Raw genomic sequence first — 14,324 nt, 5'->3', positions numbered from 1 at the left:
TTTACAGGCAACTGTGCGTCTCTGTAAGAATGGTGTCTGTTAATACCTCTGTTCCTACTGTTGATTTGTACTCCTGCCTATCCTATGTTGATCAGACTGACTCAAATGAACCTTGAATAATCCTCCTGCCTATGCCTCTCGTTTTCCTATATTTTTGGTGACATTACCTAGTTGCTAGAATGTTTTCACATCTATATATATATTTCTTTACTTGTTTTGTGTATGAATATATTTTTTGTATGTACATTTGTTTTGTATGTGGATATGTATATGGGCACGTGTGCTGTGGTGCACTTGTGGTCAAAGGACAATTCATGAGAGTTGGTTCTCCTATCATGTGTATCTCAGGGATCAAACTTGGGTCATCAGGCTTGGCAGAAATTTCCTTCACCCCCTGATTCATCTCATTGGACCCATTTACTAGGTCTTAAGTCATCATTACCTCTTTTTTATACAGTAGTCTTTCCCAAATTGTTGATTAAATGCTCCTTACATAGACTCACTTGCAAATCCATAAGGTGATTGTAACACAGGCAATTACCCAAAATTCTTTGTGATGGTATCACTTCTTAGTATCAGTAAAAGTTCCCTAAGTGTGTGTTCCAATGGTATGTCTCAAGCCCCTGGCAGAAAGAGCTGATAAATTCAAGATGTCCACGAAAAACAATCTGGCCCCTGTGGTTTCAGTCACTGCTGGGTCTCCAAAGTTGACCACGCTTCCCTGTCTGCTGCCTTTATGTGGCGGCCTTCATGGCTATGCAGTTTTCTTGCTGATATTTATCATTGTAATTGAGGCAAAAGTACAGGCTTCCTTTGAGGGTGTTATGCGTTCCAGATTGTCCTAAGAACAGCATTTCCCTTGATTGAACCCACGGTTCTGAAAATAAATGTGTTGGCATAATATCTTCCTCTGTTGTTGTGCCCTTTACATCTGAGAAGGCTTGTTTCCATCACCGGTTTTCTGCCTGTCAGTGGTAAACCTCGAGCATTCAAACCCTTTAAATTACGAAAAGAGCCCCCGTGGACAAGGATGCTTCTAAAAGCCTGTGCTGCTCTTAATATGGATCACTGTTTTTGAAGAATAAATCAGAAGGCAGCAGAAATAACCTCTCCACCCGGGAGTGTCTTACCTGCATGGATGAACCGCTTCACGGCTGTTCAGATGAAACCCGCACATGCTCTTCCTCAGTAATTTCTTTGTGGTATTTCCTCTCATCTCCCATTCTTGTTTCAAAGAGTGCTGTGAATCAAACAGGACTGAAAGAAAGGGTGGTGGGCTGGAATTTCCTCTTGCTGCTCAGTAGTGGCTTTAAGAGCAGCTGTGGCCCTCCCGCCTCAGCTGTGCGGGCCTGCATGTAGCTCTCAGTTGGTGGTGGTGGGTGCTTTTTAAAAAAAGATTTGCACTTTATTTTCTAATGTATAAAGGAGCTTATCCTTTGGGCACACTGTTGTAGGTGAATTGGGTGGCACTGTGCCACAGTGTCAGCCCATGGTTGTAGGTGCTGTACCATATGCTTTTGCTTAGAACCTGAAAGCTTTGGGGGGTGTGGAGAGATGACTCAGTAGTAAAGAAAGCACGTGCTGCATAGAGGATCCAGATTCAATCCTCAGCACCCGTGTGGTGGCTCACAACCACGCGTGACTCTACTTCTAGGAGGTCTGATGCCCTCTTCTGACTTCTGTAGGTTCCAGGCACATAAGCGGCACACATAACATTAATGCAGGCACCAGACATACACATAAAATAAGTAAATCTTGAAAACAAATTTAAAAAAAGAGGAAGTTGTTTTGTGTAGTTATTTGTTCATCCAGTAATTTAGTAATGCTTCTCTCCTGTTGGTTTGGTTTTCTGAACAAATAATCAGATCTAAGCCTAACTCATGCTAAGTAGTCATTCTTCCACTTCCCCTTATCCAGTTGATTTCCACAGAGATGTTATATGTCATTGGCCCTTCAGAAAGGGCAGTGTTTGGGCACAGGGTGAAGTAGCCAAAGCTCCTGCACTTCCCTGCCTCTGTAAATGTGGGTAGTGGGAGGCTGGCGGCATGCTCTGCTGTTCCTTGGGCCTCCACAGTTAGCAAGCCAGGCCACCACTATGCAGCCTGCACTGCATGCTGACACTTGGGCCCTGTGCTGGCCCACACAGCTGGGCAGCTGTTTGCCGTGGACTGTCTTGATTTGTCTCTTCTTCTGAAGCACTGCTGTCTTCTCCCAGCACTTCTTCTGTGCCACATCATCTCAGCCCTTGTTGTAGAACTGACTGTCTCTTCCCCTGTGTTGTGAGAGATCCTGCATATACATTGTGTCACCCCATAAGGACAGCTGTACTACCTGTCCTGGAGACTTTCTGGAAGGAGGGCTTGTTCTAGAGTATATTTCTAGTATCTAGCACAGTACTTGTCATGTGTTAACTTAATGAATGCCACATTCATTGTTGAACACACTTACATGTCTTTGTCCGTAGTAAGTGTGTCAACTCCTCAGAGATGGTACTGCTGTTTCAAGGGATTTGGTGCTTGTCCCAGCTCATGGTGGGGACATTTCAGTATATAAAGAAGCAGTCTGATATTGAGGGGAATGAATGTGACCTTCTCTGTATGAAGTCAGTGTCACCTATTTCCATGGAAGCTCTGCTGGATGTGCTCATGTACCTCTTCCGTGTTGGTGTGCTAGTCGGGTTGGCAGAGTTAGCCTTGTCTGCATATCTTTCACAGTAGGAAGCTAGGAAGGAGGCTCCCTGCTTCAGGAAGATCACTGGCAGTGCCACGCCCACGGCATCCCTGGGAGTACAGGTAGCATTCTTACCTGGCCAGGGTTTCTATCTGTACGCTGTATTAAAGTCACTGCTGTGGTAAGCATCACACCAGCCCTTAGTTGCTGCACAGGAAGCTAGGGACTGATTTTATACAGATAGCCCATATTTCTGCCTCCAAGGAGAAGAAAGCATGAAAGCTGGATGACTCCTTTAACATCAGGGATAACAGTGTATTAAGATGGGGTGTTAAAGAATACATTTGAAGAGTATGTCTTGGCTGAGTATGATAATGCATTCCTTTCCTCTCAGCAGAGGTGGGTGGATCTCTGACAGTTGGAGGCCAGCATATCTATATAGTGAGTTCCAGGACATTCAGGTATATACATCATAGTAAGACCTAAGTCAAAATAAATAACTTGATTATAAATTTTAAGTGAATATTATTAAAATTACCTTTCCTGTTAAGAATAGAAACAGAGGCGGGCGGTGGTGCACACTTTTAATCCCAGCACTTGGGAGGCAGAGGCAGGTGGATCTGAGTTCGAGGCCAGCCTGGACAGGCACCAAAGCTACACAGAGAAACCTTATCTCAAACAAAACAAAAGAATAGAAACAGTCTCACTGTTGGTGTCTGAGTGCCTTTTCAAGACTTCCCTCTGCCCTCTGGATGTAATTATTATCCAGAAATGATTGAAACCATTATTAATTATTTTGTGATACCAGGAATTGAACCCAGGGCCTTGTCATACTAGATGAGTGTGCTATCACAGAGACAGAATCGCACTAAATTACACTGGCTGGCTGGTCTTCAACTTGATCCTTCTGCCTCAGCCTCCCACGTGGCTGGAAAAAAAGACTTACCCCATCAAGCCTGGCTTAAATTCCTTTTAAACTTTTTGAATCTGAAAAGATATTGAAGGAATGTGTCAGTGTTTTGGAATGTATTTGACTTTTGTTACTTGGCCAACCTTGGGGTAAAGCATGTAGCCCTCCTCCTAAAATTATATTTTGGTTCCCAGATACTCAACACTGAGTGAGTCTAAGAATATATGACAGTTCTGAGTCTGAATGACATAGTTCAGGCTTCTTGCTAAAGAGTAAAAAAGTAGCTGAGCAGTGATGGAGCACAACTTTAATCCCAGCACTCAGGAGGCAGAGGCAGGCAGCCTGGTCTATAGAGAAAGTTACAGAGACTGCTAGGACTACACAGAGAAACCCTGTCTGAAGAAACCAGTAAAGCTTAAAATGTCCATGTTTATTTTTTGTTTTGTTTTTGTTTATGGTATGTGAGTGTGTGTTTCATTGTTGTTCTGAAATGGGGGGCGGGGGGGGGGGGGGGGGTCTCAAGCCAGTCTGGAACTTCTACATTCAGAAAGTCCTCATGCTTTAACTCCTATAAATGGGATTATAGGTACCAGACAACTCACGCCTAAAAATGTTTTTAAGTGAGCATTCTTACTAGTGGACTAGTTCATGGAAATGGTTTTGAGTGACAACATGTACTTGCTTATGAAATGGTGTCCGGCAGCTTGGGAATGGGGTGATCTTGATGAAGTGTGGGGGCAAGCAACATAACCCTACCTTTGAGCTCCATATGATAGACTTGGGGAGGCAACAGGACACTGAAACAAGCGACCTGAATGTATAATTGTCTCTGTTCTCTGAGCTCCTAAGGCTCAGCCTCCTAGGGACATTCTCTAGCAATGCAGCAAGTGGGCTGGCTGCTTTTGTACTTTGGGGCCTTTTGATTTTTTTTTCCCCCTGTGGTTTTTCCAATCTGTTTTATGTTTTCCAGGGTGTTAGAGGGCTCAGTGATGTCCTTTGTATAGACTTTGTTTCTTTTGTATCGCCACAGATCATGCATGCATTTTCAGTCGCTCCCTTTGACCAGAATTTGTCAATTGATGGAAAGATTTTAAATGATGACTGTGCCACCCTTGGTACCCTCGGTGTCATTCCTGAATCTGTCATTTTACTAAAGGTGAGTAACGGCTGTCCAGCTGTGGCCTCAGGTTTCAGAGCTACATCCCTGGTTAATGAAGATGTCCAGTGGTGAAGGAACACAAGTCTTGAAGGGCAGGGGTTCTCAGTTACTGGGAGCTTTGGCTCCATCTTGATTATCCAGCTCTGTTAGAGGCTGAGGGGAGGTCAGCACATCACTAAGTCTTTTCCCTCGCCAATCGTCACAGGCTGTAGTGATCTACTGCTTCCTGTACCCTAAAGACAAAGCGAGAAATCTCGTCTTGGTCCTCTCTGGATTTTTATGTCGCTTGGTGTCTGTGCTATAAAAAGTTAAAATAGACAGCATTGTGAAGAGCTTCACCATCCCCACCTGATGCCTCCAGGTTGATTGTCTCTGACAAGAAACCAGCTTCTACAGACCATAGAACTGTTTTTGATTCCACTCAGGCAGGGAGGGCTTGAGCTTGGGTCAGCACCAGGACTGACTGTCAGCCCACGAACCACCACACTGGGTTCAGCTCAATGACCTGGTCTCTGGTTATGATTTCTGTGTCGGCCCGGCCCCTCCTCCTCCTCCTCCTTTTCTTGCATTCTGTTTTACTTGCCCTGTGTGCACACATTCCTTTCAGTTTGCTTATTTTGTTGTTTTGAGACAGGGTCTATATAGCCTTGGTTGGCCTTCTGCCTTAGCCCCCTGGGTGCTAGGATTACAGCCATGCACCACTGTGCCTGGATTGTTTTGTTTTGGACTAGCTGGATGGAGAGTTTACCCTTTAAAATAGGGGGGGAAATGGGTACAAAAGTGTGGCTTCTTTGCAGTGCTTCCCCTCTTTGAGAAAGAGGAGAAGATGGGGACTGCTGACTGTCGATACTTATAATTTCTGCTATCATTTTAACAAGCTGTCCTAATTAGATTTCTGTTGCTGTGATAAACACCCTGACCACAAAGGCAACTTGGGAATGCGGGTTTACTTCAGCTTACAGTTGTAGTCCACCATGAAGGAGGACCAGGAGCGCGAGGCAGGCGCCTGGTGGCCGAAGCAGTGGTGGGACACTGCCACCTGGCTTACACTTCATGTCCTATTCAGCCAGCTTTCCTTTTTTGAGACAGGGTCTCGCTATGTAGTGCTGGCTAGCCTGGGACTCATAGGCCTACCTTTGCCTCGGGAGTGCTGGGATCAGAGATGTGTGCCATGCTTAGTTACACCTGCTTACTTATACTACCCAGGACCACTGACCCAGGGACAGCACCACCTATATCAGTCATTAATTATGTGTTCCCCAGATTTCCTTAAAGGACTATCTGATGGAGCTGTTTTTGTCAAATGAGGCTCCTCTTCCCATGTAACTCTAGTTTGTGTTAAGTTGCCAAAAGACTAGCCAGGACACAAAATTATGAAAATCTCATTGAGGAGAGTAGGACTTCTTGTGCGATCATTAGATAGCTCTAGACACAATGAGCATAGCACAGTGGAGTGGCCTTCTGTACTGCTTCAGGGGCATGAACTGAGGGTCCCTTGTCTGAGGTGCTTAGTGCCAGAAATCTTGGACTTTTGAAATATTTGCATACATATAATGAGGTATGCTTCATACATACCCCATATACACAGCCTGGAGGTAATTTCATACAATATTTTTATTTAGTGTTGTAACTGTGGCCCATGAAAGGAGTTTGTGTTCGGAAATTTTGTACTCCAGATATCCTAATACAAGCTCAGAAAGAAAATTTTGGATTTTGGAATTAGTGACACCCTATTGTAGTTAAAGTTTTCCTGCCTGGCCCACAGTCAGGACAAATCTCTCTCACCCGCCAGTCCCAAGCCGCTTAAACCCGATCAAATAAACACAGAGACTTATATTGGTTACAAACTGTATGGCCGTGGCAGGCTTCTTGTTAACTGTTCTTACAGCTTAATTTAATCCATTTCTATTAATCTATACCTTGCCACATGGCTCGTGGCTTACCGGCATCTTTACATGCTGTTTCTCATCATGGCGGCTGGCAGTGTCTCTCTCCCCCAGCTTCCTGTTCTCTCAATTCTCCTCTCTCTTAGTCCCGCCTATACTTCCTGCCTGGCCACTGACCAATCAGTGATTTATTCATTGACCAATCAGCAACACATTTGACATACAGACCATCCCACAGCACCCTATACATGCTGGTAAGGAAGAGAGGAGTGCTGAGGTGTACATGGTTCTGTCACAAAGGAAACCCCAGTAGAATAATGGAAATGGCCTTTCCAGGATGGAAATTGGCCTTGAATTTAGCAGGTGTTGGATGTGTTTTAGAGAAGGAGTCTTGATCTTCCCCCTCCCAAGGGCTTACTTTGTCGTTTCCCTTTGCTTCATTTCTTTTTTTTTTGTTTTTTTTTTGTTTTTTGAGACAGGGTTTCTCTGTGTAGTTTTGCGCCTTTCCTGGGACTCACTTGGTAGCCCAGGCTGGCCTCTAACTCACAGAGATCCGCCTGGCTCTGCCTCCCGAGTGCTGGGATTAAAGGCGTGCGCCACCACCGCCCGGCCTTGCTTCATTTCTTAGTGGCTAGAAGGACCCTACTGTGCTAATAACAGTGTATTGTGTGGTAGAATAATCCCCAAGATTGCTGTCATGGGTGGGCATGTTTTGTGACTCATCCCTCAGTTCAGATGCAGTGAGCCTAGATCCTGGCATACCTGGTCCTCCCATCCTGACTCTTGGTTCTTCTCAGAACTGTAGTCTGTGGATTGATACTGTAGACCTGTTGAGATGCTAAGTCAACTTACTATTTTGTTAACCTCTATACCAGGTAGTTAGAAGACTTCTGTAACAGTTCTGCAGCTGGATTCTGGACAGATCATCCACTTCTTTGCTCTTACAGTTATCTCCCTTAAACAAGGCTACATCACACTGTTCATTAAAAATGTCTTTGGGGGAAGAAAGCAGTGCTCTGCTTATACAGAATGCTAAAGCCATCTAGAGTTGACAGGGCATTTGTTAAGTTTGAGCAAGGCCCCTTCCTGCCCAGTGCCAGCTGTTTGTACAAAGCTAGGCAACACTGAATGGTTGAGGAACGTTGTCCCTCAGCCACCTATGAACCAGACTCCCGCTGATGGAGTCGGCCCAGCTGCTGGCCCTGAGGGATCTGAGCTTGTTCCATCCAAGACAGGTCCGTCTTTTCCAAGTAAAAATCCCTCTGTCTTTCATGATCACTGAACTCTCTTTGAACTGTGACAAAATGCACATCTTTACATGGAAAAGACAGGTCACTGCCCTCTGATTTGTTTGATTCTTTTATTTAAAAAAAATAAAGATTTCAGTCCCAAGGCTGGGACTGAGTAGAAAAGTATGAAGTGTGGGATAGGCTTTGGAACTGGTATTGGAACCATGGACCCCCTCCTTCCATGTGGCTCTGACTTGTCTCCGTTTGTTTTCTAGGCTGATGAACCAATTGCAGACTATGCTGCAATGGATGATGTCATGCAAGGTAAAGACCAGTTTTCTTTCAGGACCTGGTGATGAACTTAGGATATGGGGTTATAGATAGAAGCTGAAGAGCCCTGGGCTTTACTTTTAACTTTGACAAAGAGCTACTGCATGCTCTTAAGGTAGAATTTCCCAGTATTGGTCATAGTATGGGGTAAAGGTTTGGACATGGAAAGCAGGGGGAACAGTCATTGTTTATTAACATGAGGAAACTGGAAAAAAAATTAAGGCTGGGGATGAAAGAGGTAAAGAAAGAGGAAGTGTGACCTACACAGGAGCAGGGGGTTCTGCAGCTCCAAGGGTTGACACACTTTGCCCATTTGTGGAAGCCTGTGTGAGAAGCAGTCAGACAACTGCACCATGCTGTCCTGGCCACTCAGCGCCTGCACATCTGTGTCACCCCTGGTGCATTGGGTTCCTCAGCTGGTAGCTATAGGAGATGGTTCAGCACTTGGGAAGAGTTAGCACTAAAGGGGTTGTAACAGCGGCCCCCTTAGCCCTCCGTTTGCTCCAGTGCCAGCAACCTGCCTAGTGCCAGGGGAATCCCTCTCCAGGGAAACAAGCCAACACAAGAAAGTCAGTTTCCTAGGTCATCTCCTGAGATGGTTTTGACTCTACTGGTGCCCAGCGATGGAGCTTTTGGAAGTGTGTTAGTTTTACACTTCATAGGTTCAATATAAGCAGCTAGAGTCATGTGACAGCCAAGGACCAAACTAAGAACATGAAAATAAGGGGTGTCATTGAACAAGCTAAGAAGGAATATTGTAGGACGCACTGGAAAACTCAAAGATGGCCTCCAAATAGCTGGCATAGTAGCACATGCCTGCAGTCCTGGCACTTGGGAACCTAAAGCCACTTTGGGCAATATAACAGAACTTTTCATATAAAGTAAACAAAAACTACAGATAAAATGGGTAGCTAGAAAGAACATATATAAGAAAGGGACATTTGTAGGGGAAAAAAAAGAATTCATAGGAATAAAGCCTGATTGTCTAAGGGTACACCATAGTCAGTGAAGAACTAGTGATGCTTTTCCTGGATGGAGGTGGGAAGTGCAGGTGACCAAGTCTGCTCACATGCCTGATGGCTCTTAAACCCACAGAGAGCCTCTGAAGTTTCCTGCCAGCATGCTATGCAGGCAGGGATGGACTATTAAAGGGTTGGTAGAATAGGAAGGAAGTTACTGGGACCAGGCATGGGAACAGGAAATACGAGGAGATTTCCGAGCCCAGGCTATATGGCAAGTAGTATAGGCATTAGTCCAGATTTGGGGGCTGGACATGGGTTTTAGGATGAGCTCTCTACAAGGATGATGGAAGTGATGTCGACAGCCTTGACCAGATTACTGCAGCAGGATGCAGAAGAGACAAAATAAGTGGTTAATGCAGGAGTTAGATGCTAAAAGAGAGCATGTGAACAAGGGAACTGGAGGCACCAGTGGCCATTGGGGGGGACACACTTGGTATTGCCAAGGTGGTGCAGGTGGTAGAAGAGCCAGATGTTCTTCACTGGAATTTAATCAGAGGCTAAGATATGGAAAACAATAGAAACATTTTTTAGAAAACTAAGCCAAGTATTGTGGCCTATGCCTACAGCTGAGACAGGAGAATTGCCACAAGTTCTAGGCCAGTCTGGCTTACATAATGTGAGATCCTGTCTCAAAAGTAATTCAGGTAGAGCTAGAGTGGTGGATAGGAGCACTTGTTTTTCTTCTAGAGGATCCAGGTTGCTTCCTAGCATCAACATGGTTGTTCACAATGACTTGTAACTCCAGTTCAAGGGGGTCCAACTCCCTTCTGATACCTGCAGGCATCAGACATGCATGGGGTGCACAGAAATATATGCAGACAAAACACACACAAAATAAAAAAGAAGGAAACTAAATATCAGAAGAAATTACTACAGAGTCTCACAGTGGCATCTGTCATGTGGGAGTGAGTGATAGGAGGAGAGGGCTCCCAGGGGTCAGCTGTGAGGTCTCCAAGCATACCACAAGCATTTGCCTTTCTAAATGGTGCCTGTGTGACTTTGATGACAAAAGGTCATCAGATCATTGCTACCATAGGTTCAGAAGGAACCATTCCCAGTGACTAAAGCAATTAGAAGTTATTTTCAACTTCTCATCTTGAGGCATTTGACATGCTCTCACTAACTGACAGGCAGTCTTTCACTCTGGAATTCTTTTCTTTCTGCAGTTTGTATGCCGGAAGAGGGGTTTAAAGGTAAGGCATTTGTCATGCTTCCTCCATGTCAGAGCCACGCTGTGACTCTATTAAAGTGAAGGCTGTAATTTGATTTTAAAATTTAATCCAATCCAAGTCTCGTGACTGGAATTAATTTTAGCTGAAAGCATTTTTATTCCAGCTTCTGGTTATCGTTTTCAGCACTGAGGCCTCAGATCAGGCCTATGTGTGAGGAATTTTCCTCATTTTTATTCATTTTAGGGAGATTGGGAATTAGTAACATTTCTAGATTTATATTTAACCTTCTGTCCAGTGCTCCAATCAGCTCCATCTCAGCAGGGCTGTGAGTGGATATGTAACTGGTAAGAATTAGTGGTGGGAGACTGTACACTTAAATCAGGTCAGTGCAGGCTTTGTTAATTATGAAGATTTTTCAGGTGGAGACAGCAGTGCCTTGGCTCCTCAACACTGTACCTGTACAGACACTTGGCATGTGTAGATGCAGGAGCTGAGCTGCTCACCACTCCCATGGTCTGTGGCAGGTTGGGAGTTTTCCCCAAATGGGATTGAATTAAATGCAAGCAGTTCCTTACTGGGCAGTGCCAAGGCTCCTGGCCTAAATACTGCCTTCCTCCCCGTGTGGCTTTGTTGTCTGCATGTGAGCGCCACAAAGGAATGCCTGGCAGGGTCCAAACAAAACAAAGCAAAATTTTCCTTTATGGACATGGTCTTGAAATGAAAGCATCAATCAAGCCCGGTTAACTTGTGTGATGTGCATAGGAAACCATGGCTATCAACCAAAGTGTGATTTCGCTGAGAGCTTAGAGTCTGCTAGTCTTTTGTCTTGATCCTGCATTCATTTATTATGATGGATATTCCCTGTTGACACATTCTTGCCAAACAGAATACACAAACGCATATTTCAGCCATCCCTCCACGTGTGTTCTGTTTCAGGTACGGGTCTGCTTGGACACTAATCTTTGACCACTTGCCGACTGCCAAGGAATAACCAGAAAGGAAGAGGAATTTGACATGTTAGGGCATTAAAGAAAAAGTGGATTTAAACATTAAACTATTACTCTTCCAAAAGGCAAAAAATCTATTCAAAGAGACTGTCCCTATTGCCTTATGTCAAATAAAGCAGATTGCACTGATGGGCATCAGACTTGAAGGAGATGTTTCAGATTTTCTATTTAAGAGGTGGTGGGAGGGAGGGCGAGCAAGCAGAGTAGCAGGAAGAGTAAATCATGTTTACACGAGAGCTTTGGAGCCACAGGAGGGAGTAAAGTCCTGGTCAGTTTCATGCAGATGCCCCGGTCAATAGTGGATTTGTGTGGAAGTGCATGGGATAGCGTCCTGCTCTGAACTCCAAGTGACTGTCTAGAGACAGACCTGCTAATCAATACCTGTCTTTGACCCATACTCACCTTTCAATAAAGCATGGAAGTGAAGAATTTGCCAACATGGAACATGTCTTCAGAGCTCTACTGCAGGTCAGCCACAGTCCTGCCGCCTGATCGATGTATGGCAGTGCTGGGTAGGAGGGCACCTTTGTGCTTTCCTTGTCAAACTAGGCACCATCGTTTCAGAGATGATGGGTAATGTTCAGTTTGTGGCAGCAAAGCAAGCATTCCCTGAACATTGGCGGAAGGACTGAAGAGTGCAAGCTGGACTGACGCTCAGCAGGACAGTCCGGGCCCTCCCCTCCTCCAGCTCCACTTCACTCGGACCTCACTTCTCTTTGAAAAGCATCCTTCTGACATACCTTAGAGGGCATTTTGAAAGAGTATGCAGGGTGTGCTGTCTCATCCAACTCAGGATTACTGTTGGTAGTAAATAGTCTAAGCAGCATCCGTATCCGCAGCAACAGAGGGGTTTTAATGGAGCATGAGGCTGGGGTTGGGTTGGGTTGGTTGGCCTTTGGTATTTTCTCTGTTGAGTAGGTATGGATGTTTGTGGCCCAGATGCTGGCACAGGCTTTTTTTTTTTTTTTTTTTTTTTAAAAACCTCTAGTTTAAAAGCTTTTAAACCTCTTTGCTTAACTGTTATAAAAAGAGCTGATCTCAATATTAGCAGCATCTTTTGATAGCTCTCTGTCAGTGCTTCTGACTGATAGGTAAAACTCCAGTGTAGTGTTTGTGTCTGCAATGAAGAGTTCGTGTGCTGGAGGAGGTGAAGAACCCTGTGCAGGGCCGGAAGAGTTACACACCTCCCACACCTCCCTGGAAAGCTACCCTAGGAGCCCATGCCTGTGAACACTTGGACTCAAGTGACCCGTGTTTCCAGTTCTGTCCTTTTGAACAGCACGGAAATGGGACCAAGCCTCACTCAAGAGCTCTTTCCCAAGGCCAAGACGCTTAAAAGGTCACCAAGTATTTGACAAATGACCTTTATATCCTTGCAAAGAAGCGTGGAGCCGGTGGCTCCGTGACAAAGCACTGGCAGAACCTCAGCGTCACACAGGTGGTGGTGGGCATAAAGTGACAAAAGGAAGCGTTTCTCCCCTCTTCCTGGCATTGGATGCCCACGAGCCAGTAGTTGTAGAAATCTGATAGGTTTTTCCCAGGTTGCAGTGGACGGCTTGGAAGGTTTGTTGCATAGGCAGCCTGTGTTTCTTTACATCATGTTAGCAAAGTAACAACCATTAACTGTGAGGCAGATGCAGGTGGGGCAGACCCAGTTTCAGCGTGCTCCGTGCTTCCACTCTGACTCCCCGACAATGCGTGGCTGCAGCTCAGGCCCCAGAAAGAAGGCCACTCCCGAGCAGCTTGGAATCCCTGGGCTGCAGCTTCTTCACAGCTTGAAGTAGACAAATTCTGGAGAAAATGCACGTGTATTTAACAGTTGCCATGTTCCTGCTTACTAATACGTGCTGTTTGGTTGTCTTCTGAGATGGGATGGCCTTAAAACAGGCTAGCTGTTCTACTGGGTTCTAAAGCTGCTTTCAGAAATGGCATTAAACCAGATTGTGACACTCCAGGCTTCTCCTCTGTTTCCTTTTTCTTTCCCAGACGGGGACTCCTGTAACCTAGGCTGGCCTCAGACTCACTATGTAACAGGATACCCTTGAACTTCTGATCTTCCTACTTCCTCCCAGGTGCTGGGATTGCAGGCATATGGCCACTGACAGGTTTCCTGTGGTGCGCCGAGGCCTGAGCACAGGGCGTCGTGCAGGCTAGACAAATATTCTGCTTACTGACCTACATCTCCAGCTCTCCTGTCTATTTCCGATCATTCTTTAATCCCAAGCAAATGTGTAGAGTCCCCTATGCTGAAATGGTTATTGCCATTACCAGACATGTAGGCTATCATTTGATGTCTTCATTCCCTGAGAGGACTTTTTTTTCTGTATTTATGAACTTTATTGTTGAGAATCACTGTCAAACCTTTCTGCCAAATTAAAGACACTTATCTCTTTCCACGGATGTTAGTCCAGAGTGAGTTCTTTGTCCTCAAACCTGTCAGGTGTCTGTCTTCCGTCCTGTGTCTGATCAGATCCTGGTCAACAGCGGCCACTGCTTTTGATACCTAAGGGATGGTTTGTCTCCGTACAGAGCAGGGAAGCCTGTATTTCCTGTTCTGTAGTAGCTAGGCAAGTCACCAAGTGCTCAAGGGTAGTCAGGGTACAGGGTGGTAGGGCAGAGTGCAGGCATGTTAACAGTGCTGATCAGGAATCTGTTCGGGCCCCATAACATGGAAGGGTAGACAGCACTGAACAGTTGTTCTCCCGAGGGTAGCTCGCTCTTAATGGTGGAGGTATGCCTAACCCTGACATGTGGGCCTGGGTGTGTAGGAAGGGTTCACATGGGTCCCCAGTAATTCTACCCTTTGTTAGCAAGGAAAGCTGCTGACCATGGGCTCTGTGGTTCCTCATCTCTGAGCACCTCCTGCCGTGCTCACCCCAGCTTCTGGAGGATTAGGTGTTCATGCACAGTCTGAAAGGCCACTGAGGGAACCAGAACCT

At 45.4% G+C, this 14,324-nt stretch overlaps 1 protein-coding gene across 4 annotated transcripts in view; it reads left to right on the top strand.

Moving 5' to 3' along the window:
• The window catches only part of Usp48 (ubiquitin specific peptidase 48), a 71,276-nt gene extending 57,491 nt beyond the window's left edge, over positions 1 to 13,785 (top strand). For all 4 annotated transcript variants that reach the window (XM_052715192.1, XM_052715189.1, XM_052715191.1 and 1 more), the window contains 4 exons: positions 4,611 to 4,736; positions 8,130 to 8,178; positions 10,373 to 10,399; positions 11,315 to 13,785. In XM_052715192.1, the coding sequence (XP_052571152.1) occupies positions 4,611 to 4,736; positions 8,130 to 8,178; positions 10,373 to 10,399; positions 11,315 to 11,337 (225 nt within the window). In that variant the 3' untranslated portion in view covers positions 11,338 to 13,785. The remainder of the gene's footprint in view (positions 1 to 4,610; positions 4,737 to 8,129; positions 8,179 to 10,372; positions 10,400 to 11,314) is intronic.
• Positions 13,786 to 14,324: the final 539 nt, after the last annotated feature.

Source organism: Peromyscus californicus, unplaced genomic scaffold, assembly GCF_007827085.1.
Source record: "Peromyscus californicus insignis strain IS unplaced genomic scaffold, ASM782708v3 Scaffold_5__1_contigs__length_169319896, whole genome shotgun sequence".
Taxonomy (NCBI): Eukaryota; Metazoa; Chordata; class Mammalia; order Rodentia; family Cricetidae; genus Peromyscus; species Peromyscus californicus.
Note: the sequence above shows the minus strand (reverse complement) of the source record. Positions and strands in the feature narration are given on the sequence as shown.